The sequence below is a fragment of the Corythoichthys intestinalis genome, chromosome 4, assembly GCF_030265065.1.
Source record: "Corythoichthys intestinalis isolate RoL2023-P3 chromosome 4, ASM3026506v1, whole genome shotgun sequence".
Taxonomy (NCBI): Eukaryota; Metazoa; Chordata; class Actinopteri; order Syngnathiformes; family Syngnathidae; genus Corythoichthys; species Corythoichthys intestinalis.
In genome coordinates, this window is record NC_080398.1 from 8,583,769 (window position 1) to 8,610,742 (window position 26,974).

Below are 26,974 nucleotides of genomic sequence, written 5' to 3' on the forward strand. Positions count from 1 at the left end.
AACCACTCCAGTGTTGCATTTAGTTGGTGAACGGTAACTCATTTTCAAGTTTTGAGGATTATTTTTTTAATCATAATTATTTTGGGCTTAGAAAACAACCACTGCTGCCAAGTCATTTGAGTTATAAATGGACCATTGGGTTGATACTTATGCAAGACTGTTTTTCTCCTTTTCTAAAAAGTATGAAGTAGTAACTACAATGTGGTTAAAAGAATATACCACAGTACCAATTGAAATACTTCCACTTTGACAAGTTTTGTCCTTTTTGCCTTAAAAAATGCAAGAGGATAACAAAAGCATTGCCTTAAAAAATGCAAGAGGATAACAAAAGCATGTTTTCAATGTGGTTTCAGTATAAAAAAACAAAGCTTTTTAGTTGTGGATTCAAAAGCTCTTCCAAAATGAATGATAAATGCATTTATTTATATATGCAATCTGAACTTTGTTACAGGTGTAAACACATTTTTCCCTAGAAACCAGTATTAAAACGAACACAAAAACGTAAACACCTGTGCACATTTTTTTTCTTTAAATGGAACATTCAGCTTTTTTCCAAGACACAAAAACATCAAGTCACAATGTCACCACCGACACATAAAAATACCTTTTTAAATGCGTCATTTTTTTTTTTTTTTAAATCATGCGACAAAGGCAACTGTGATGACCAATTGACGAATGGCGCTGTTCTATTATCGCAGCCTGGACCTAAAGCAGTGTATGTATGTCCAGGCAGGTACATCTTAAGCTACCGTGTGACCTGAAGCTCCTTATCATTTGTCAACATGTTCATCCCCTCTATCTAATAGGCAAAGCTCTTTTCAAGCTCAACACGTTTGCACTTTAGTCAATGTTATTTACAGATGGTCAAGAAATACCCCCCCACCTCCCATACAACAGGTGACATCAAGTATCTGTGACTAGCTCAATACGTGCATCAGAGGCGATTGCCATCACTAGATCAGTTTGTTTACTGACGTCTTTTTTTTTGCAGCCTGTTTTGATAACTGAGAGCGTTCGTGAATTAAGTACATAAGGTGACTGCACTCAAGTGACTGCATTGAAGAAACAAGGCACAAAGAGATTCCAAAACAATTAGAACGTGGACCGATGACGGTAACAGCACACTGAGGAGTGACTTTTGGCTTTCTGCTTTTTTCCGTTTAAAAGAAACAAGCATACTGTAAGTATACACATCCAGTCCGTACGGCACGGGTAGCGAAAATCCATCGTTAATGCTTTTTTGATAAATTTCCTTCACATTCTTCTCTCCTCATTCACATGTATGAGACCCTATAGATTGTCAATGCAAATATACAGTGGAACCTCCAATGTTTCTAAAAGGGACATTTTCAGAAAAACTAAGCCTATTTAAAAAAAAAAAAAAAAGACTTATTCCCAACCACTGCACTCGAGATCAAAAATAGTGCAGCTACAAATTCAACTTAATTAGAAAATTATTTTCTACAAATGATGTAACCTTGTTCACCAATCTATGCCAGCCATGTATAGAGACCCGCAGAGCAATTATATGCTCGTCCGCTAGAAGCCAACGTAGGCTAAAATTCCACTAGGTGGCAGTAGTCCCCATTTTCTATATTCTCTATTACAGGTCTCAGTAGTTTACTTCTCAGCTTTTTAACTTTTTCTTACTTATGTTAGAGAAATACCCATTTATACTTGTACTATTGTGACAGTATGACCCTGAACCAGATGATATGCATTATTGTCATTGTATGTCATTTATGTCGTTGGAGGTTCCACTCTATATAATATGTAGTCACTAAAAAGCATCTCCACTCATTACTGTGCGGATGGTTGACATCATTGCACAATTCTCCACCGGTGATGCATCCAAAAGCATTTTACAAAACAGGTTTTTTGTTATTGTATGCATTGAATTGTTGCTGAATAAACTCCCAGTGCACATCCTGCTGTTCTTTGGTGTGGTGGGTGTGTGTATTCCTATGAAATCCAGTAGCTCATGAATAAAATACATATAAAAAACAGGAAAAAAAAAACAAAAACCACGATGCTCATTGGAAAAGCAGCCCCAGTTTTGCATACATGCTTTTTTTCTACAAGTTCAAGTTCTTAAAAGACGGAGTTGGTTGGGGATCTCCAAGGCTGCTTTTGAAGGCGAGTTCATATTCCAAAAAAAAAAAAAAAAAAAAAGAAAAAAAAAGGTGGGGGGTGAGGGGGCTTTTTTCTGCCCAGCAATAGGTCCAAGGAGTGAAATCACAATGAAAGCATGCAAGCTCATGTTCTATTCATGCTGCTATTTTCCTTTTTTGTTTGTTTGTTTGTTTTCTTAAAATTATTAGAAATTAAGACATTTCATTTGTATTTGTTTTCTTTTGAAATTGCATTTAGTTACCTGGACATTCTGCCCTGCTTCACAGTAGGCTGTGGAGACGACGCAGCAGTGCTTGAGGGTCGCTTGTCCGAGAGTGGGGACTGCAGTTCACAGTTTGGTTTACAACAGCAGCATGTCAGAGGCTTTGCACACATTGTTTCCTTGTTTTCTTTTGGTTTTGTGTGTATTCCTGTTCTTTTTTTTTTTTTTGGTGGAGCCATGTCTTTTTTTGGGACATTTTCTTTTAGGCTCTACGTTCCACTGGCTGTTGCAGACACACTTCACTTCCCGCTGACACGATGGGGAGTCTGTTGTCCATGTGGTAGCTGATAAGGTGACTCACGCTCTCGAACCGATGATCTTTTGTACGGACCTGTGAGCACATAATATACGTAAAATAATGGAAAGCCCTAAATGGAACCTTAAAAATTCAACAAAAACTAATTTAATATGGTGTAGGTCTGCCTTTTTTGGCAATTACAGCCTAAATTCTCCGAGGTATTGATTCATACAACTTGTAAATTGTTTCCAAAGGAATTTTAAGCCATTCTTCAGTTAGAATACCCTCTAACTCTTTTACAGACGATGGCGGTGGAAATCCACGTCCTAATTGGAATCTCTGAAACTGACCATAAATGCGCAATAATGTTGAGGTCTGGGGATTGTGCCGGCCATACGAGCTGCTCAACTTCATTAGAATGTTCCTCATGTCATTCTTTAACAATTATGTTCAATGATTATGATGCCAAAATGTTAGGCGTTTCCATTATTTTGTCCAACCCCTGTATATCCACCATAACTTGGCAATATTATAGACTTACAGTGACTTATGTATTGAGCATGCATAAGTTATCAAAAGATATTCATTTTGTATATCACACTGTCTGACAAGAAAACTAATCTGTTGAGTTTGCCAGTTTGGTTTTCATAAAACTAAACACCCCATATGTAAGGGCGAGTTTCAATTTTCCATTGTGGGGGATACGCGGAGAAAGTAAAGTTCAGACATGTCGCGCAATATAAATTTAATGAAAGTGGTGCGGTTTAGTAAGGTGTTTTTAATAGCGCAGAATTTATGGTAACCAACCAACTGCAGATATCACGGAAATGTATAGGTTTTTTGTATGACACAACTAACCACATTGAGTGTCTGATGTTGCAGCCTCTTTCATTTGCTTTGTACATTTTCATTATTCCATTGTACATTGTACACAAGGAGTTATACAACTCCTCAATGTCATTATATGTGGACTAAAATCAATGTGTCCTTGTGAATTTGGCACGCTTTTCTCACACAAAACGTAATTGGCCCAACTTTTTTTAACGTCACTTTGCAGCTGAATGGAAGACCATTGGGAGTAGAGCTGCACAATATTGGAAAAAACTAACATTGCGATTTTTTGGGGGGGTTTGCGTTATATATTGCGATATTAAAACTAGAAGAATTTTCACCAGACTTGAAGAGCTCTGTTTGGAAAAACTTTGGTTGACTCACTATGACCACATACATTGTATTCATTAAAGCCTGAGTTATACTTCTGCGTCAGACCTACGCCGTCAAGGAAGAATCGAGTTACGACCCTACGCCGTAGCCTGACGCGCACCTCTCGATTTTTGTAACCTTCGCGTCGCGTAGACGCGTATGACGTAGCGAAAACGGACTGTGATTGGTCCGCTCAGACTGTTGTTTCCGGTTTACCGCGAAAACACCGCCATTGTACAATAGAATCAAACATTGTTTTCTACACGCAAAAATGGACCAAGCCGACGGGAGTATCATCGAAGAGCAAGTCTCGTCAAGAAATTATTATTGTGATTGCCAAATGGCAAGGTCGGCGATCGAAAAAATAAATAAATGGAAGAACCACCGAGACGTGGGTGGTCGGAATCGAGTGGCCACACGAAGCGGTGACCCAGTCGGCCAAAAACTGCCAACTTTTTATCACTTTATGTCGTATTTTTGGTTGGTGCACTTCATCATTTACTGTGTGCATATGTTTCAAGTATATGAAGAATAAAGCACAGATTTGGTGTCAAAAGAGTTGTTTTGATCTTTAATTTTCAATAACAGACAGTTCACACACACAATACATCATCACTGATTGAGAGTGCCTCGGTGCTTTTTATGATAACCTTAAAATCAAGCCTCTCAACGCAGTTTGGGAAGTTCCCTAGACGCCAGAAATCTGCTATGGCTTCCCACTGGCTGGTTGTAGGACACGGCAAACAAATCAGGCTGGAGGGCTTTGCAGACCTTGAACGCAGTGCTCGACGCCAGTTTGAAGCTAGCCGCCACAGCTAGCTCTCTCCACCCGAGTCTAAAACTCTCTGTGCGGCATCAAAAGTCGGCCAGACCGCCTCGAAACCGTCTTCTGCGTCGCCTGCCCGTCAACATTTGTATGTTCCATATTTATTCAGTGTTGATGAGCAGAATATTTACTTTCAAGAGTTCCATCTTGCATTGTTTATGTTTTTCTCCAACTAGCGGAAGTAAACAAGCATGCCCCAAAACCGTACAAACATAACGCCACATCCCTCTAGTGGCTTGGCGGTGAATTACAGAGCAACGCGTTCCCTCACCGCAGAACTATCGAATGTCGAATGACGCCGTAGTCGCTACGCCGTCACCGCAACGCGGGAGTATAACTCAGGCTTAAAGATGTCCCCATCCAATCACATGATCGGAAATCGGGCTGATCGCGCCATTTTTCAGTGGATCGGAGTCGGGTCAAAAGGATCAGGTTTTTAACTTTAAAAATATATTTATGTTTTTCTGCTTCATGCTCGTACAGCCTCTCACCCTCTCTCCTGAAAAGCAGTGCAACGAAACTGTTTTTCTTCGTCACCAATGCAGTTGGTGTTTGGTACTTAAAGTTAATCATGATTGACAGTTTAGCCTAGATCTAGCCAGAGACGGCTCGGTAGGTCTACGATGTGCCGTGGCAACTCATTCATTGTGTAAGTGAAGAGCTGTTCTCGGCAGCGTGAGCGTCAAGGCAAAAAATTTAAAAAAAACTTTTTTTTCAGTATCGGACCGGGACTCTGTATCGGCAGATTCTCAAAATCCAGTGACTTGGACTCGGGTGCATAAATATGCGATCGGGACATCCCTAGTATTCATATATCACCGTTTAATCCAGGTTAAGGGGGTTTATCTGTAGATGATGAAGATTGGTGTATATAAAAGGGATCCAAGAAGCCATGTCTCTGCACGATTGCTGCTTTTATGAAGACAAACAAAAGTTTACATAAGGGAAAAAAAAAACAAAAAAAAACAATCGCATGTCCTAAAATGGGACTGTTGCGCATGTGCACATTGCGATGGCAATGTTCAAATGATATATTGTGTAGGCCTAATTGGGAGCAATCAGGCGCAACCAAACAATGTCTAGGACTTTTTTTGGCATATCCTTCCCTTGCCAATGGATAGTTTTTCTGGTCAGTTAGGGACGGAAAAACCTCTTGCCAAATTGGTCAACCAAGGGCAAGAAAATGGTACGATTACAATAACTGCTAAGCCTTTGCTTTCAAATGCTGATGGCAAAATGCATCTCTGAATAAAACCTGAAATCAGGTAGAAAAGAATAAAAGTTATGGCGTCTATGGTGACATCTCACATAGTATCCTTTACTGAGAAACTGCGAATACATTTGGACATGGAACTGTATGCAAAATCACCACGTATTCAACCCTTAGCCCATCAGGACTCACCACTCCCTCTGGGTCGACGAGGAGCAGGTGTTTGGGCTGTCCGCCCTGTTGTCCCGTGAGGACGTACTGTCCTGGCGTTGTTCCCGACTCGCGCACCAGAAAATCTCCGTCACGGCCCAGCAGCTTCTCCGCCTCCCTGCGACTTAAACTGCCATGGAACCAGGTCTCGCACTGTAGCTGCTCCATCAGAGGTGGCGCTGCTGTCATGGAGCCCCCAAGGGCATCATCAAATGGCTCTTTATTAAAAAAAAAAAAAAGGGATTAAAAAAAAAAAATTCTTGGGAGATGCTATATTGACTCCATTTACAATATTTATGTATATTCTGGCACTACTCAAAATGTTTGGAAATCAACAGTATTTGACAAGTGTGCCAAACACAGATACGTAGTTAATGGTGCCTTTAATGTAGAAAGACTAGGCAAGGAGCCAAGGACCTAGTCATATTACATAAAATGCACTGTAATAGACAAAGACCCTTTAATAATCCTCTATTCCTGCAGGCCTGAGTCATTGAATAACCCTTTTATTAACTCAAGGTTAAAATATAGCTACAGCTCCCAGTCTATGCACGCTCCCTTTTGGTCCATACTTATTATTTAAGACTGTTCATACACAGTAAAAGGTGGTTGACAGTATTTAATAGAGGTTTTTCCTTGGGATTTTATAAAAACAAAAACCCAATAAGCACTATAGGACATTTAAAGTGCATGTGACACGAAAAAGCATGTTTATTTCATAATACACGCGGTATTTTATGCTCCTGAATGATATGAACCGCTTGGATGTGTGTGGAAGCGATCGCTATATTTATTTAGTTTTTTTTAATCCCGCGCCATGAAAATGAGTGACTTCCGGCTTCGGTCTTGCATTGAGGAGGAGGGCGCTGTGACGTGTACGGTAGAAGACGTCCTCTTCACTATACAGCGTACTGTTGTGTATGAGGACGAAGGATTCAGCTGATTTTGCGGATTATTTTTCGCATCACGGCAGCCAAACGGCTGCAGAAAAATCATTCTGTATGAGGGAGAGGTGTATGCGCCTTGTTGGAGTTTCAAAAGGTTCCCATTCACCGTGGATATTTACTGTGGGACCATTGGACTTCCGAGGAAGTGAGTAAACATCTTGTTCTGTATTATGTCAAATATTAATACAGTGATTACAAAGTAAACACTACAAACTTTCTTTAAATAAAGGACTACTTATGTTTGATCATAGATAGGCATGTAAAAAGCTCTCCTCATGCTCATTAGCAGCACGTTAGCTGCACAACAACTGCAGCCGCCCTCCTCCGGGGAACGAACTGTAAATTGCTCTCCACCGGGCGGTTTGCCAATCCGCAAAGACAATCGACAACCCAGTTGTCATGTCAATAAATCTAGGCTAGTTATGTGTGCTTTTCCACTTCGAAGACTTTGAAACATCACTGGTTCAGGTTAGCATGTCGGCTAGCTGTCACGCCTTTTGGTTTGTTTACATTCTCCGAAGCCGGGGAAGGGAAATGTCATATGTCCGATGTAGGTGTCCTAAAATATCGTTCGGGAGGTGCGACAGTAAAGGTGAAGTCGACAGTTTTGACCATTATGGAGTAATTTTGCCATGTCGTCCTGAATAAATGCATTTTTATTATTTCATATTCCATTTAGCAAAAGACTGTTATTTGTCATGACCATGCCATTTATTTAGCAATTGGGGAAAATACTTGGATAAAAAGAACATCCTGTAAAAATATTGAAGTAAAGAGACAGAAACAATGACATTTTGCAGCTCTCTTCGTCGCGTTTTCCTCGTTGTGAATAGTTCCCCCTCGACGGGCTGACTGGTCCTTCTCAAGCCATTTATATAGCTATTGGGGAAAAATACTTAGATAAAAAGAATATCCTGTAACAATATTGGAGTAGAGAGACTGAAACAATGACATTTTGCGGCTCTCTTCGTCGCATTTTCCTCGTTCTGAATAATTCCCCCTCAATGGGCTGAATAGTAAAACCGATGAGCCCAGTCTCCCGCTGACGTCATCCACCTGTTGGGGACGCTAAAGCCCTAAAATGGTAGGTGTGGCTAACCGGCAGATTAAAAGACTAATTTCTCGTCATCTGCGCTTTGCTAAATTGTTGTATATAGTCGAATCGTCTCAAAATATGATTCTAATTCACATAATAATGCCATTTAAGACTTTTTTTTCTCCTGTCGTATGCTCTTTAATGACCTCAGTCATTGCCACTGACGACTCCTAAACAATTAGAACTGAGAAGGCTAGCAGTAATGTGACTTCTATCACCGTCAATGGCAGGCAATGAATTAAATACTATGAAATTTAAAATAGAAAAAAACAACAACTTGAATTTGAACTTTTTTTTTTTGTCTATAGACTAAAAACTTCCATTCACTCCTATTATTGATTTCCAACCCAAGTGACTCAAGATAAACAGCAGTGTTTCCCACAGGATTTTAGGAGACTGTGGTGGGAGGGTCTCTGACCCTCGGGGTTGGGTGTGTGTGTACATTTTCAAGCCTGGTGTATCTCTTTAGGGCATTTTGAGACCACTGAATGTAATATAAATTGCTGTATGCAGTGTCGCCGGATCGCGCCAAATGCAGCAGAATGCAGCAGACAGTAGTCCCTTAGCGGCAATATGTTCCAGTCCGCGGTAAATTCGGTTTTACATGACCAAAAACACATCGAGTCGCTAAAACCAACAGTCTGTCTCGCGCTAGCCATGTTGAATATGTTGAAATGTCTCTCGCTAGTTTTTTGTCGCTTGACCGACGTCGCGTCAGCCCGTCGCTGATTGGCCCGCTCCACTGTCTATTTGCTGTGGCTGGCTCCGCCCTGGAAATTTTTTTCTGCTTAATGGTGGCCAGACTCATACTCTCATAGCCAGGCATGAAAATGGGTCAGGGGTTAAAAAGGTGAGAAGGGTGTGGAGGAAATATGTTCCAGTACACTGTACACCCCAACAAAATATTGAGCTCTGTCGACCCACACTGTGTTTCAGCAGGGCCATGCAGAGACCGGTGGAGGGGCGGGTGCTCGTAGATCAAAAGGGGCACATGAACAAGTATTTAATACACCTTAAAACAACATAACTTCAATTTTAACCAGCTTTAGATAATCATTGGTTGCGACTGTGACATACTTTAATTGGGAGGGGGCAACAGTGAACAGAAATCAAAACTGTCATCAACACTTTCTGGCTGTGACTCAGTCAGTCTGCCTCTTTTCTTCCTTCAACCTCTGCATCAAAACTTCCTTCCTCAACTTGTTCATCTGAGTACAAACCACATCAGATGGTCACTGAGCCACCAACAGCACAGTTTTCTTAAAACTATTATTTCATTATTATTAGAGCTGGGAATCTTTGAGCAACTAACGATTCGATAACGATTCAGAGGCTCCGATTCGATTATAAAACGATTATTGATGCAAGCCCCCTTTTTTTTTTCTCTTTTTTTTTTAATGTTTTGTACATTAGTTCCAAAATTGTTCAAAAATACTCTCAGGCTAAATCACACTACTATTTCAGTATCAAGTTAACATATAGCAGTAAACAAATATACAAAAATAACATTAAATAAAAAACTCCAGTCTCCATTCTGTATCAGCAGCTTTAAACTACATTCAATTAATTTAATGTTGTGAATCAACCATTAAATTTGTTAAAATTGCTCCCGTTATTCCATAATTTCCCTTTTGTCTACTTTCGACATGTGAAAGTTTTAAAACTATTTTAAAGATAGATTCAAGTCAATATTTTACCGATTTTGGAGTATTTTAGATAAAAAGTTAATAAGGTTTGCTTGGAAGGTTCGCTACAACAGCCTTGCAGGGAAGTGTACTGCTTTAAGATGGCGGCCGTTTATAACACCCGCATCTAACTTTTTGTAGATGTGCTGCTAACACTACCAAATCTATATTGCATCTAGTCCTATATAAATGATATCCACCGTAACATTATATGGATGTACTTTGTCGCAGCTTTTTGGCAGCAGTCAGGTATGTTGTTGTGTTTTTTTATCTCGTTGCATGAGTTGAGCTAGAGCCGTGAGTTGAGCATTGGCATTACCCGAGGGGCCGGGTAATGGGAAGCATGATGTTTAGCTACTCTCGCTCCGTTCCGTCCCGAAGACCGCGCGGCGCGCTGAGTGTTGTGTACTTCCGCTTTACTTCGCATATTTCAATAATCGGGATTTGGATGTTTGTGAATCGTTCTCGAATCTTCCACGGCCGAATCGCGAATAATCTAAGAATCGGAAATTTTGCACACCTCTAATTATTATCCATACTTAACAACTATCGCACCTAATGATTAATAAAGCAATGACATTAAAATCTTATAGAAAAATAACATTGTAATTGTGTTTATAATTGTATTTAATACCCGACTATCCTTGCAAACTTGTTCTTACCAGGTCTGCTATTCACCCAGCTGATGAGGTATCCACTGCCTGTAGCAGCCTCATCTAACTGCTTTTTATCCCTCAATCTCCCTTCCCTACGACGCATGTCTATGTAATGAAATATAAATATTTAAAAAAACAAAAAAACAGACTCCCTGGTGGCTTTTAGTTTTCAAGCTTTCTTAATTTCTTTCTCTCTCAATAACGATGGAGGTAGATTTGTGTTTTTATTATTCAATCAAAAAACAAAGTTACTTCTATCAAAAACAAAGTTGCTTCAATCAAAATACAGTATATACTTTTAATCCCCAAAAAGTCACTTCAATAAAAAAAAATTGTTTTTGATTGCAAAAATAAATTTGAGACAAAAAAAGCATTTGAAAACTATTTTTCTTGATTGAAACAAATTTTTCCATTGAATTAATGTTTTGCGTTTGGGCCACATTTTGGCTAGGACATTTGTGTCTTTATTATTCAATCAAATAAGTTGCTTCAAAAAAATATATATATATAAAAAGAAAAACTTTGCACATGTGTCAATCACCATTTATCCAAAGCCTGAGAGGGTTTGAGTAGACTCACTATGAAGCATTTAATAAAGCCAAGCATTTTCTTACTACTTTATTCTTGTTTTAAAATAATTCGGTGGGGCAGTAACATGTTTAAAACTTATCATAATTCTTACATTTTGAAGTGCTTGAAAACCATTTATAAATGATACGTTGGTGAAAAAAGTGAAAAAACATGTCTTATATATGTATCTTTTTTCCAATGTAAAATCTGAATAAATGCATTGAACACGCACAAACAATGGGGCGGGGGGGGGGGGGGGGGGGGGGGGGCGCTACTTTGCGGTTTTCACTTATTGCGGCGGGTTCTGGTCCCCATTAACCGCGAAAAACAAGGCATCCCTGTATTTCTGAAAAGCTTTAAGAAGCAGGACTCATTCCCAACCACTCGTCGGGCCGGTGTTGTGCCGACACCGGCCGTCAGCTCAAATCCAAGCCGAAAATAACGCGTCTCTGGCGGACGACGGGAGCGATGTGAGGCGCCCCCTCCATCCGAGAGCACGCTTAATTGGACTCAACCGTGTGTTTCTTCGTTTATATTACCGCTAAATACACAAGCTTGACGCCAATTTAACGGGAGCTATTTTTTTTCATGGGAGATTTGGCTAGCTCTGGCAGTGTTCAACGCAAGCTGCAACGAATGGCAGTAACTTTTTTATATCGCAAAATGTGAAAACGATTGAAACCATTACTCACCAAATTCAATCTGCTGGCAAATACAGGCAAGTGTGTATGCTGCGCTCTGGTCTGCCCCGGTGTGGATAAGGCCTGCTTTTTGTTTTCGCAGCTTTGCAATGCAACCAAAGGCTCTCCCAGCACTCCATGTACAGTAAGGAGTGCGCGCGTTTGGAATAATGGAACGCAGCTTGGGCCGATGATTGGTTCTCGTCAGCGAAGCATCTAGAAAGATTTGCTGACTGTGTTCTTAAATGCTCAGTTTACGTACTAAGTTAATCACATGATGATAATAATAATAATAATAATTAAATAAAAACTCCCGACCCCCCGGATCTACGCAATTCACGTAGGTCGCCCTTTTTGACTTCAAAACGGCGAATTTCGCCGAAAGGTGAGAGATTTTCATGCCTGCATAGCACAGCTATGAGTGTGGTTTACCAGGCTAGTAGTCCTGTCTATGAGCGCGACCTGTTGGCGCGTTTGTCTGTGTGTGTGCACGCACGCACGCACGCGCGCGCTCTCGCGGGTAGTAGAGTGGAGTGGGCTACAGCTGTGTAATCGGCTGACTGACGCATCTGATTCTTATCTTTTTTTTTTTTTTTTCCCGGCGGGGGGGGGTTCAAACGAGACTGTGGCGGGCCCAAACGGAAGTTACTCTTATATGCCCTAACATCAGTAGGAAATGACCAACAGGAAGTGGAACAGGAACTGACCGCAGAATGACACCAGATCAATAGGAAGTGACCCCGAAATAACCCCAAATCAACAGGAAGTGACCCAATATGAACAAGAAGTGGCAATGAAATTCCCCATAATCAACAGAAAGTGATGATATACATAGTGACCCGATATACCAATGATCACCGCAAAGCTGCTATTGCAATTCCTCCAGAAATTGCCTTTTCTAGTTAATAATTAAAAATCAAACTAGAAATAAAATTTTTATTTTACAGTGTATCACAAAAGTGAGTACACCCCTCACGTTTCTTCAAATATTTAAGTATATCTTCTCATGGGACAACACTGACAAAATGACACTTTGACACAATGAAAAGTAGTCTGTGTGCAGCTTATATAATAGTTAATTTATTTTCCCCTCAAAATAACTCAAAATATAGCCATTAATAGCTAAAATCTCTGGCAACAAAATTGAGTATGGTCTAAGCACTAACAGGCTGACCCCCCAGCTCTTCAATCTCTGCAGCAATGCTGACAGCACTCCTGTAACGAGTCATGTGACATTTTGGAGGGAAAATGACCAACAGCACTCAATTTGGACATTTAGGGATGTACGTAGTTTCTAAGGGGTGTACTCACTTTTGTTGCCAGCGGTTTAGATATTAATGGCTATATTTTGAGTCATAGTGAGGGGAAAATAAATTAACTCCATTATATAAGCTGCACACAGACTAATTTCATTGTGTCAAAGTGGCATTTTGTCAGTGTTGTCCCATGAAAAGATATACTTAAATATCTGCAGAAATGCGAGGGGTGTACTCACTTTTGTGATACACTGTTTTTAATTACCGAAAATAATCACTTGCCATTTAAAGGGTTAAATAGCTAATTAAAATTATTAATAGTAAAAAAATAGTATGCAAATATTGTAAAACAAACAAACAAACAAAAAGTAGAAGAGATTGCAACATGCAGCTTGTGAAGATACGTAAGCACTAGTGCTGTGTGCAATACAAGTTTCACAACTATTTGATTCATTCGAACTGCTTTTTTGTTGCTGAAGTAAGAGTAGTGACTATGTTTTGCTATTTGACAAAAACAAAAGTCAGACAATATAAATATTTCTCCAAAGTGTGACTTATGCAGTGTTTTTCTTCATTGTCAAGACATTTTTTTTCAAGAGTCTGACTGATAGCGATTTAGTGTGGAAAATAGGTCCAATTGTTGAATCCATCAAAGAGGGAGTAAAATGGATCGCATTTGAACTTTATGATTCAACTGTATACAAGATAATATATAATTCATTCTCTACCAGAGGAATGTCCCAGCAACCTTTAGCCAACATTCATATACATTATGCTTGGGTTAAACCCATAACTCACTCATGTCAAACGCATCTCTATGAGCGTTTCCATTGGCGGCGACTGGCGGGCGGGGCTTATCCACATTGACGTAAGAGGGGTCATCAAATAACTCTCGCCCTCCTTCCTTGGCACCCACTAGAGGCAGGCATAAGTTATACAAGTACGTTACGCGATGCATATTTAATCTTTCACTCTACATACTGCACCCAAATGACAACCTCGGCACATGCTGCCTCAAGTGCAAACAGAGCTCACCTGGCAGAGGAGGCAATGGCTGCTTGTGAATGTCATTTTGACCCGGCTGTCCATAAGGCTGCACAAACACAAAAGTGTATATACAAAAAACAAAACAAAAAAAAACAAAAAAACACACATCAGAAATGATTCATACACATTGGGAAAATGTACTGTATGTGCAGAATGTTTGCCTTTGGCCAGTTAAAAGGGTTCAACAATCAATTTTGATGTGCTGATATTAAACAGCGTCTCTTTTACGATTGTGTATATGCACTTATCTCATAAATGCTGAACCATGAGGGTCTGCGTTTCAAACAGAAGCAATGCACAACTCTTGTACGACTCACCAATGTTGCTCCCGGACGTGGTCTCATGTCAACCAAACCACCAGGGGGAGGCTGTTTACCGGGGAAGTTGTTATAATAAGGGACATCAGGCAGGAGAGCTGCCTCGTCGTCCTCTTCCTCCCATGCAGAGCCATCAAATGGAGCCATTCTGATGTAGAAAATAGTGCACATATAAGACAATGAGATCAGTACAGTACTTTAATTAATGCAACGGAATCATGCTTGCTTAAGTACCTGTCATGCGGTGTGACTAGTTTAGGTGGGTTCTTTAAGTACTGTTTGAAGCGCAGTTCAAAGGCCTGGCCGATGGTGCTGATGACTTCCTGGGCTAAACCCTCAGAGCATTCGAGAATATGACATGCTGTAAGACAGGCATAAGTAACGAAAGATCTGTGTGAACTTCAAGCAGCACTAAAGTCATTTTCCAAAATTTTGAAGTTTTATGCATAAGGTAGGTTTGAAATGGGAGTGTGCTCTGGTTGAAGTGTGCAATTTCTATTGTTTTTAAAATTTCATTCCTGATTGAAAGTTAAATCGTTCTGCAAACTGGTAGGTTTATAAATTGGTCACAGTGTGATGTCACACAATGCCTTATGCAAGTACCTGCCCTGTTTGTTCTTCCTCCACGCCAACTAATACCTGGAGTGCTGAGTACTGTGTCTGGAGGTTGTCATTTCCTGGTTCTAAAATGTGCCGAATAAAGCATGCCATAGATAAATAAAACATTATTTGAATCTATACACATGCATTTGCTGTGATCAGTGTCTGTCTTTGCCCATTTAATTCTGCCCTTTGTGACCTCCATCCTGAGATACTTGCATTTGATAGGATGACATAGTACTGGCAATTAAAGAAACATTTAAACAAAACAGCTACTGTACCTAATACTGCGAAATATTGGCTAATATTTACGTTTGTCTCCATTACAACACATAAAATGACATGAAAATGAAATTCAGTGTCTTCTCACTTTATCAAACAAGAGCCTTTCCGCTGAGATGCACATGATCAAGGTCTTGTTTGTCTATTTAAATGATAGCGGTACTTACAGTACGTAGACAAACATAATAGTTGAGTTGCTGCCTACAGGAACTTGATATACTATACTATATTTATTTGATCAGCGGACCCCACACTAATAGACACCATAATTCAATTGGCTCCCATATGTTATCCATTTGGAAAAAGTGTCGCTATCAAATGTAAATTATTTATATTATAGCGTGTGCCTTCATATTAGGTCTGCCTCTGTCTAGCCTGCCTGTGCTATTTTGCTGCGTATGCAATGCAATAATAGTCTATTTATCCTATTGATTTTATTTAAATATATGGTAGTCCAGAATATGGCAAATTTTAAAAGACCAAGAAATCTTTTGTTTTATAATGTCCAAAATGCTTCTTCTAACTGCCTTTCCAATACTGTAAAAGGTTTGTTAATTAAAATGCTCTACAGTACATTATGCTTGAAATTTAAGGAAAGATGAGTATCCTCACTCCTCGGGATTATGAAGTACAGTACATGAATTTAGTTGATAGAAAATAAAGCTCATGAAATCTTTTGTCATTTTTAGTATATGGTGAGTTACATACAAAAGTGTAGATTCAAAGTGTGATTCTTTTTTTCCTCCTATATCAGATAATTTTGCTGTCATGCATGACAGTGTGTTTCACTTTCAAAAGAAGTACAAATTAAATATTGTGTCAATGTCTTAGCATTTCTTGGAATAAAAAACTTAACTGCAGCGGTTGCTTCCCACACAGACAACATGTCATTTCTGCAGGCTGTAGACAGATACCATTGCTCTAATTTGGCTTCCAGTAAGTGTTCATCACTTAACCATTGGGCAGCAACAAAGTACTGAAGTACCCAGTCTTTCAAAAATCAATACATCAAAGATGAAAAGACAGAAGAAATATGAAGTCATGTTGATTTACTTGTTTATGTGATATCATGACTAATAACCTTTTAGCGCAAGTATCTATTTTTGGTAATTAAAAAAAGAAACTAAACCCCATAAAAGACCTGGCATTCAAATATTTGGAAATCAAATGTTCATTCATAGTTTTTTTTAATATCTTCAGTGAGAATTTACAATGTAAATAGTAGTGAAAATATATAAAACACACAAATGATGAGGTGTGTCCAAACTTTTGACTTTTGTTAAACTGTAGAAGTGATGGCTGTCTCGTTACCCATAGACCTTGTTTCGAGTTTGTCGCGTTGAGCTATAATTATATGTGGTTCCTGGAATTGGATGTGGAGTTTTTAGCGGTCGACAGTTTTTTTAAGCCAGCGCAAAGTTCGCAACGCACGGAGATATTTTTCTCATCTTTACTGGACAGAAATGTGAAGTAATGGCTGTATTTCCATTGAGCAAATGCAGCTGTTTGTGGTATCTCTCCTGCCTCTTGTTAGCATCATGACGAGGTAGCCAGGCTATGTTGTTGGCCACCGCCGCAGACAGCGCTCATACAGCATGGTGATACAAGTGACCTGTTTTTTTTTGTTGTTTTTTTTGTTTTTTGTCCTCCGATTAGAAAACATGACATGTGATGCCAGGAGCAAAATTTTCTATTCGAAATGCTTTTCGTACATGACTACAGTATTCTTCATTCTACATACATTATGAGGCAACAACAAAATAGTAATGCACACACACTAAGGAAACCAACTTTAATCAGATTACTGGTTAAAAGTAGGGGTCGTCTTATATTCGCGGCCTAGACGTTATACCCATTCACGACGCTAGATGGCGCCGGATATCATTGAAGCGATGTTCTGTCATGACAGATCTCAGGTACTCTCAAGTTTAACCAGTTTGCACTATTTCATTGCAATGTTTTTCCTTATTCAGATTTGTTTCAAGACTACAGTTACAGTACAGTTACAGTTACTTCACTTTGATGGTTAATGCAGTTATTGCAATTTTGTTGTTAAATCACAATAGATTGGTTTATTTACATTTCAAAAACCAGAATCCATTCATTTACGAATGTGATTGCACTTTAGTTTACATATTTAAATGTTCAGAGATTAAGATTTGAATGAGGCAAAATAACATGCTTTTTCTCTCAAACATATTGTTATAATCATTTGTTTCAGATGTACTGTAATTATTTTCTGTATAAAAATTAATTTGGTGTTCAAAAAGTCTTTTTTCAAACTTGAGTCTTGAAAAAGAGGGGATCATCTTATAATCAGGGCCGTTTTATATTCAGGCCAATACGGTAATACCATTTAATCCAGACTAAGGGGGTTATTTGTGAATGATGAAAATCGCTGTATATAAAGGAGGATCCAGGAGGCCATGTACAAGCATAGCATACACAACATAATAAAAGCAGCTTGCTGCTTTTATGAAGCAAAAAAGTTCACGTGTTCAATAGTAATAATTATAATAAATAACAATCACATGTCCTGCTGTAGGACTATCGCGCATGCGCACATTGGGACGGTGATGTTCAAATGATATAATGCGCAGGACTACTGTGAATGCTCATCTTTCAGTGCAATTGATTGTGGAAACATCCAATTCGTATTTTTGACTGTCAGGGCTGGCAGTGACCATTCACTGCCAGCATCTCTCAATTGAAATGGATTGGATGTCTTACGCTATCAATGGGACACTATGAGCTAACTGAGTGCCCTATTAAGGAGTGGACAGACACTCCAGTGACCTGACTATTTGTGCACAAGCAATAAAAATTAAGTTCCCCCATCATATGTTCCATTTAAAGACAAAATGAATCTGCAGTGTACAGTAAAGCTGAGGAAAGACAGACAGAATGACAAGTTTCTGCTTTTTCTCACCTCTCTGGTTGACTGGGTCTTTGGCCACATACGCTACGTACTCAGCTGTGTCCTGAGGGAGAAAGGGTGAGACGTTTAGGGTTTGCGAGGGAGAAAAAAAATCAATACAGGAAGAGGAAGAAGAAGTACAGTGTAGATTTGTGACATAAAGGCTGACAAGAAGACAGACCAAGCTGTGGCTTTTTCTAGTCGTAACAAGAGTTAGGAAAACATAACACAGAGCTGAAAGAGAGATAAGCAGGAGAAATAATAAGATCAAGCTTGAAAGACTAGGAGACCGGTGATGCAGTGAGTTGAGTAGTAATCATTGGAATAGAAAATGACAGAAAGAAGCAGGAAGGACGGATGTGCAGGCTGGTTGGAGGACAATAGGAAAAGGCGAGAGAGAGACGTGAGCTCAAAGAGGGCTCGGGTGACTCACTGGGTCTCCTCCAGATGCGAAGGAGATGGACTGCATGTGATGATTGGCGATTATCTGTGGAGGGAATAAGGGAAAAGGAAGAGGAGATGGAGAAAGAGAGACACATGGATGGCATGTGGGACAGGTGATGAGAGCATGTGGATGAGGAGTCAATCATGGAATCGTTACTAGCAGAAGTGCTTCGTTGTTTCATCCTGTGAGTGCCATGAACTGCAGCAAAGATAGAAGCGAAGGGCAACGCGTGGGACATCTTTTCAACAGTTTGCAGTAAAAGTAGAGGATGGATCAATAACAGCATTAACACTTGACAATACTCCATGCTCTCAGTGTTTGGCCAGAGGCTATTTTTATGAAAGGCTGCCTGCTTGTGTTAAAAAGTACAAGCTGCACCACTGTGTGGGGAATACAGGAATATATAACGACAGTTGCAAAAATAGTAGGACACTGTCCATGGGAAATAAAATGTGGAAATGGGGATTTACACAAATAAAGTATTGGATAGTCTACTTGGAAAGCATAATAATGGTTATGACTAGTGATGCACGATAATACATTTTCAACCGATACCGATAACCGATAATTTCCTCCTCATTCCAACCGATAACCGATAATGTCAAGCCGATAATTCTATTAAAAGATTTATGTAAAATTTTAAAGTATACACAAAAGAAAATATTACTGTGCAAAAATATAATTTATTGCTCTTTTTTTTTCAACATAAAATATGAACAAGTCATCAATTCAAACATCTAAATGATGACAGATTGTCTGACATTGTGTAATGGTAAACTTTTGGCAACAATTACTTACAGAGTAAATACCTAAGTTGCACAAAAATGCCTTTTAAAGTAAGCCATTCCTAACATATGTAACATTAATACACTGCAAAACACACCTCCTTAAAACTAGTCAGTTTTAAGTGTAAATCTATTGGCAATAAGTGAAATTATCTGCCATCGCTTCAAGTGTATTTCTCTCAGATTTCTTGGAAGAAAAATAGCTAGCTGAAAATAATCTTAACAGCCTTGTTTTAAGCAATACATTATTATACTTAATCCTAAAAAAAAAAAAAAAAAAAAAAACTTGGAAGGAGGAAAGATTTTGAATAATATTTGTGGCTACAGAATGTTGATTTAAGAATTTGATTATCGACTGTGACTGTAATTGAGCAGAGAAATAAGTTAAATAATTTGAAAAGTGATTGCTAATGTTATATGCTTTGTTGCACACTGTGAAAATGATTAACTCAAAAGAGCGGGATGTCATGTACCCATTCTGCAGCGCTTTGTTTACATTTGCGGCTTTCACGACATTTGCTTTACAGCAGCTAAACTGATACACGGCAGTACTATTTGGACGGAGTTGGAGCTCGCATCCGCGTGCGTGTTGTTTTGTGCCTGAGTTTTGTTAAGCCGAAAATAAAGGCAGCGTTACAAAGTCATCTGACCGCTCGTCATTTTACATACTGAATGCATTATTGACTGGCTGACTTCGTTTTCTCCATGTTTATCCATTATTATCATCTAACCACTGTGCCGTCATGATAAGCTTGCTTAATGGGCATCAGTTTTTCATGAAGAATGGTGGTCGTATAAACAGCATTTTTTTATCCAGGGTTTTGGTTCTCGGGTCATTTAGGTAAAAAAAAAACGTGTCTCGTCTCGGCGGCAGCTACGTTCGTACCAGATAATCCGCCCGCCCCGGCCGGTTCGCTGCGGCGTATTCGGGTCCTGGCTCTGCTCGCATGCCGTGGGGGAACGCTCGAGAAACCGGGGTGTTCGCCGGAGGTCCCGAAGCCGGGGAACCGGGCTCGGCCCGGCCCGGCCCGGCCCGGCCCGGCCCCGCCTCGCCACAGCGGCCTGCCGGACCGGTCAGAGCGGCGGGCTCCGTTGGAAGACGGCTACTTGCTGACTATCGGTCTCCAGTCGTGCTGGTGTTCAGCCTTAGATGCGAATTTACCACCCGCCTTGGGCTGCATTCCCAAACAGCCCGACTCTGTATTGTCACAAGCCCCGTAGTTTAGCTTGTGCTTACAATAGCCTTAGCATTCCCGCTAGCAGCAGCCTCGTATTCGTTCCAAAAATCTTTGTGATGCAGTTTTAAATGGCTGCTGAGTTAGGGGTCTTGAATGAGGATGCTTTCTTTCTGCCTCGTGGAACTTCTACGGTACATGTTTCGCAGATGGCGAGAGCGTCGTTTTTTTTTTTTAGTAACAGCTGCCATAATATTCAACAACTTCTTGTCGTGTAACTCTGCCTCCTCAACCCCTCCTCCCTCAGGGGCTTCAGAGAGGGGAGGGGTTGAGGAGGCGGCGTGCTGAATTCTTCGGTTGCGCACATTTGGAGGCTAAATCAAGTATATAATTATCGGATTGCATTATCGGTTGAATTTTTTTATTATCTGGATTATCTGTGTGACGTCATAATTGCCATTATCGGCCGATAATTATCGGTGACCGATATTATCGTGTATCTTTAGTTATGACAACTAAATTTATTAAACATTCAGTGGCACTGTGTATCCCTTGTGTTAAAAAAAAAAACACTTCCTACATGGCTAGCAAGAAAACAACCTGTGCATGCAAGCATTGCTAATTTCTAAAACAGACTTTATTTTTTATTTTTTTCACAACTTATTGTACTGTACTACTCAGAGAAATTAACTAGTTTTGGCAAAAGAGGAAAAGTGAAAACTTGGAACTGAATTTGGTTCAAATTTTGTTTCGTTGCAATATTAAAAAAATGAAAAAAAATCAAATACCCATTACTTGGTTTAAAAAAAAAAAAAAAAATGAAAAAACTAAGCAGACCCTAACATACAGTGGTATAAAAAAGCATCGAACCTTTTGGAATTTCTCACATTTCTGCATAAAATAATCATCAAATGTGAGCTGATCTTTGTCAATCACACAGATGAAAAAAACTGTCTGCTTTAAATAAAACCACCCAAACATTTATAGGTTTTTTGATATTTTAATGAGGACAGAATGATGGAAGGGGGGGAAAATAAGTAAGTGAACCAGACACTTCCTGTTGTTGCAGATCAGTCTGACAAATCGATCAGGACTAAGCTTGGCCCATTTTTCTCTACAAAACTCCTGTAGTTCAACCAGATTCATGGGCTGTCTGGCATGAATCGCTGTCTTTGGGTCATGCCACAGCATCTCAACGGGGTTCAAGTCTGGACTATGACTTGGCCACTCCAGAACGTGTATTTTGTTCTCCTGAAACCATTCTGAAGTTGATTTACTTCTGTGTTTTGGATCATTGTCTTTTTGCAGCATTCATCCTCTTTTTAGCTTCAACTGTCTGACAGACGACCTCAGGTTTTCCTGCAAAACATTCTGATAAACTTTTGAATTCATTCTTCCATTAATGATTGCAAGTTGTCCAGGCCCTGAGGCAGTAAAACAACCTCAAATCATGATGTTGCCTCCACCATGCTTCAAGGTGGGGATGAGGTGTAGATGTTGGAGAGCTGTCCCATTTTTCCTCCACACACGTTGTGTGTTACTCCAAACAATTCAACTTTGGTTTCATCCGTCCACAAAATATTTTACCAAAACTTCTGTGGAGTGTCCAAGTGCGTTTTTGCAAACATTAAACGAGCAACAAGGTTTCTTTAGACAGCAGTGGCTTCTTCCGTGGAGTCATGACATGAACACCATTCTTGGCCATAGTTTTACATGTAGTTGATGTGTGCACAGAGATACTGGACTGTGCCAGTGTTTTCTGTAAGTGTTTAGCAGACACTCTAGGGTTCTTTTTTACCTCTCTGAGTATTCTGCGCTGAATTCCTGGCATCATCTTTGGTGGGCAGCCACTCCTTGGGAGAGAAGCAACAGTGCCAAACTCTCTCCATTTGTAGACAACTTCTCTGACTGTCGATTGATGAACATCCAGACTTTTACAGATGGTTTTGTATCGTTTCCCAGACAGACAGCTCTTTTGACAGAGCCATGATGCACATCAGACAATGCTTCTCATCAAGACAATTCTTACCAGGTGTGTGTTTTATAGTAGGCAGGGCAGCTTTAAACCACTCATCAGTGATTGGGCACACACCTTACTTAAATTGTTTGGTAAAAATTGGTTTCAATTGCTCTTTAAGTCTTCTTAGGCAGTGGATTCACTTACTTATTTTTCCCCCTTCTGTCATTGTTTGCATACTATCCTCATTAAAATATGAAAAACTATACATTTTTGGGTGGTTTTAGTTAAAGCAGACACAGTTTTTCCATCTATGTGATTTTGACAAAGATCAGATCACATTTGATGGTGATTTTATGCAGAAATCTGAGAAATTCCAAAAGGTTCAGATACTTTTTCGTACCACTGTAAAAAGCATGTTGATGAAAGTACAATGGCCAAGGATTGGCATGAAAATGGTAAGCAAATGGCATATTTTTACTGAGATTTTTTTTTTAATATCATCCCTTAACTTTCCCTCCATATTCATGTAAAGGGCATCTTCACAGGATGTGCTGTATAACCTCATTTTGTATTATGAAGTTGTTTTTACATATTATGCCAACTAAGAAAGTAAACTAAATGTTACTTAACATTTTGGACAGTAAAGTCTGGAAAAAAGAATCAACATCAAATATTTGGAACAATTTGAAAGTCTACAACTGTCAATGAACTGATTGTGTTCAGCTTTGGATGTTCTATACGAGAGTACTTCAATCCATATTCAGTTTTTACACACACAGAAGGTCCTTGACTGGGTAGCTCACCCACATTACATCCCCTATTGCCATTCTCCCCTCTGCAATTTGATCCGTAGAACTTAAAACGTTGCCATTGTGCTATAATTTGCCTTCTATGTCACAAGTTATGCAAACCCTGTTTATCATTTGCTCTCCCAACATCCACTGAAATTGGAGGCTTGAGTGAAATGCTTACAGAATTGTGTCAACTCTAGTCTGATTATTACAATAATAGTTGTCTTTTCCTGTCTTGGGTATAACTGGTTTAATATGGGATATCTGCATTTTGTAAAAGTGCGGTCACTGGTCAGTGCCAAAAACAGATTCTTTCCCACCTGCTTGCAGTCAGATGCCAGCAGGTTGAGGCTGCTGGTGGAGATAGTGAGGCTGATTGTCATGCCAGCAAACTGCAGGTTGCTCTTGCCCAGAATAGATGTGAGACAGCGTGAGGAAGGCTGCAAAGAGGAGAAGGTAGAAGAAAAACAAATTTGGTTTAGGGTACGGGTGTAAGCCCTTTATTAAACCAAGAGCTTCTTGTTTGGTAGTTTCATGCGAGGAGCAACCAGCTTGATCCATACTCTACTAATTTCAGCATTTCTCACGAGGATGATTTATTTAACAAGATAGAAAATATTCATTTGCTTAAGTTCAATTCAATGAATCACAATGGTTCACAGTCAAAAATTACCACTTCTACAAAAATGCTATCACAAAGTGCCATCATTGGTAAACTATTTCTCTAACAGGCTTGTGGGCAAGTCATGGTTATTGGGGGTGACCTGGTGCCCATGGACACAATGTTGGTGATTTATGGTTTAGACAACAAAAAGTAAATAAATAAAATGACTTTGATCAGGGTTTCAGCATGTATGAGTGTTAGGAAACTGAGGGCCATGAGTGGAAGTGCTCGTGACTGGAGTGGGGATGTGGGGGAACAGCTGCAATTTTGAACGCGATCCCATCTGCAGAGGCAACTGTGGCCCAAGAAGAGCAGACAGGAAAATCCACAAAGGCTGGGCCGAGAACATCACACAAGAACACACACGCACATACAGCACATACGGTGAACACTCGATTTATTGTACGACAAGCCTGTTCCTGAAATGAATCTTGGGCTCGGACTCAATTACAAAATAGGAGAAATGTTTTAGGTGAGCAAAATCATACACATTATTTGTGTCTGCTATGTTCTACAACAGGCAAGGCATTCTTTGGTGAAAGAGTGCCATGGCAAGGGGCCAGAGAACATAGCCACCTGTCTTTTTTTTTTAGATTTACAAGAATACAGAGCACAGACCGGCTGTTGGCACTGATCTCTAGTGCACATGACAATGGCTCTGTACAAAAGCATGCCTCCAAAGAGGGACAACTCCTCAAATGTTAAATAAAACTAAAGAAAACTTTAATAAAGAAAAACTAGCTTAATACTAAAAAAAAAAAAAAAAAAAAAGACCCACAGTTCTCCCATTGTCGTGCAATGGTAGATGTGTGGTGAGGAGTCGCTGGCTGCAAGTGGTTTGGAATTGTTTAGTTCTGTCACAAAAAAAACATGTGCAAAGGCCCTTGTGCAACAGCCTGGAATATTACTCAAAAACATTGTCCTTACACGTACCGTATTTTTCGGACTATAAGTCGCACCAGCCATAAAATGCCCAACGAATAGGAAAAAAACATAAGTCGCAACGGAGTATAAGTCGCATTTTTGGGGGAAATTTACATAGACACACAACAGATATGTCATCTTGAAAGTTAATTTAAAATAAAAATACAATAGAGAACAACATGCTAAAAAAGTGTACAGTATAATGTTACATGATGCATGAACAACGAAATGCGAATGTACTGTCCTCACCAGGACGCTACGGCTCGGTCCTGGCTATACAGTGAGCTAAACTCCCAAATGACGATACTGGATGTCCGTATAATTTGCTGACTTTAATTTAGCTGTCGTCATGACACCATCATTTGAAGAGTGAAACTAAAAATTGAAATAATACAAATCAAATTCGTCCTTGATACCAAACAGGTTCGCATCAACGTAAATAAATAATAATTAGCTGCTATCATAGCAATAACACAAACGGTTAGCATGCGTTCGCTAGCATTAGCACATCGTTCAAACAACCACACAACTGGCTCTAAATGTCCGATCGCGGGTGGAAAACACACAACAACAACAGAAAAGATGATACACACAGGCGTTGCCTCTGTAGAGATATTTTACAAGCATAAACAATTAACGTAGGTTCGCAGGCGTGTTTTTCTCTCTCTCGCTAACTCGCCCACTCGCTCAGAGCTGCGTAGCTGTCCATCTTCTTGTGCCGTCTGAGCGCTCTTCTTCGCACAAGTGCGAGTGCGCCCCCACTTGGGCGTGAAAGCGCCACAAACTAAAAGCATGCATTTCAATATAAAAAAGCCAATAATACAATTGAACACACATTGCCAAAGGCAGAACGCGAACGTGGCCGGTATGTTAACGTAACATTAAGACAATAACATTAAGAGTTATTCAGATAACTATAGCACAAAGAACATGCCAACAAGGTTACTAAACCATCAATGTCACTCCAAAACACCAAAATACCATGTGAAATGATATCATAATGTGTTAATTTCACACATAAGTCGCGCCTGAGTATAAGTCGCACCCCCAGCCAAACTATGAAAAAAAACTGCAACTTATAGTCCGAAAAATACGGTAATCAAAGTTTCATGATGGCGATAGTTTGAGAACTCAAGAGAATGGGTAGTTTAAATATTGGGTATAAATTTGTTGTTAACTTGCATAATGTTAATGAATGTTAATCAATGTTTTGCGATGTGTGTGTCAAGAAAAAAAAACACTTTAATTTTCATCTTTAAGACGCATGTCGCATTGCGTTTGACTTTGTAGTTCAACTCTTGAGCCTCCCTCCCTTGGGGTAAGAGAGCCTGACTGGTAATTATCTGCAAGTACACCACTATCCACATGAGCGTACAGTTAACCTAAATCCAGAGCCATGTGTGATACGCAAGAGTGTGCAAGTAAATAGTCAAATGACCACAGAGTGGACAATCAAGCTAAATCGAGCTCTTACCCAGAAAATCCCTTTACCACTGCTGTCCACTTAAGCGATATAAATAAGTAATGTCCCGAATGGGTGTGTGTACGAAGACAATGTGCACGTTGTGTACCTTTCTTCTTCGCTGGGCCCCTTTGGCTCCAGGCACTGCCTCACACACCACTGAGATGGCCTCCCTGAAAGATTTAAAACATGTAGGCACAGTGTGGCATAACAATAACACTGACACCTCCCTGGCCTCGTTAGTTGCGTTGTGGATCAAACGATTAAACGCATTGCGCTGGCAGGTTGTGCTCACTCCATGACACAGACACAAACATTGCGACGGAAACCAGAAGGAAACCACTGGAATGCCACAACATTCAAATTTAAGGGCGGTCAAGAAAGCGGCAGACATGCAGACACACACCATGTAAATAAAGAGTCATGAGTCTCAAGCAGAAAAAGGGCAGACAAGCAAGCAAGCACAGAAATACTGTATTGTCTAGCTACATTTTAACCTTATAACTAGACACACGAGGAACACTCAAAATGGCAAACTGTATGCACTCACCTGGTGACCTGAGTTCTGGTGTTAAAGTCAAGCGCTCGCATTGATTGTAGCACCTCTACGCAACCCATATACTGCACAGGAAA

General features: G+C 39.8%; 1 protein-coding gene across 5 annotated transcripts in view; it reads right to left on the reverse strand.

The window, feature by feature from the left end:
* Positions 1–402: 402 nt before the first annotated feature.
* The window catches only part of shc1 (SHC (Src homology 2 domain containing) transforming protein 1), a 61,677-nt gene continuing 35,105 nt past the window's right edge, over positions 403–26,974 (reverse strand). For 4 of the 5 annotated variants that reach the window (XM_057833380.1, XM_057833382.1, XM_057833381.1 and 1 more), the window contains 11 exons: positions 26,892–26,962; positions 26,451–26,514; positions 23,612–23,731; positions 18,569–18,622; positions 18,148–18,199; positions 14,571–14,697; positions 14,337–14,484; positions 14,008–14,065; positions 13,771–13,887; positions 6,065–6,300; positions 403–2,726 (listed from right to left, as the gene is read on the reverse strand). In XM_057833380.1, the coding sequence (XP_057689363.1) occupies positions 2,598–2,726; positions 6,065–6,300; positions 13,771–13,887; positions 14,008–14,065; positions 14,337–14,484; positions 14,571–14,697; positions 18,148–18,199; positions 18,569–18,622; positions 23,612–23,731; positions 26,451–26,514; positions 26,892–26,962 (1,176 nt within the window). In that variant the 3' untranslated portion in view covers positions 403–2,597. The remainder of the gene's footprint in view (positions 2,727–6,064; positions 6,301–13,770; positions 13,888–14,007; positions 14,066–14,336; positions 14,485–14,570; positions 14,698–18,147; positions 18,200–18,568; positions 18,623–23,611; positions 23,732–26,450; positions 26,515–26,891; positions 26,963–26,974) is intronic. The other variant, XM_057833379.1, reaches the window with a different exon arrangement.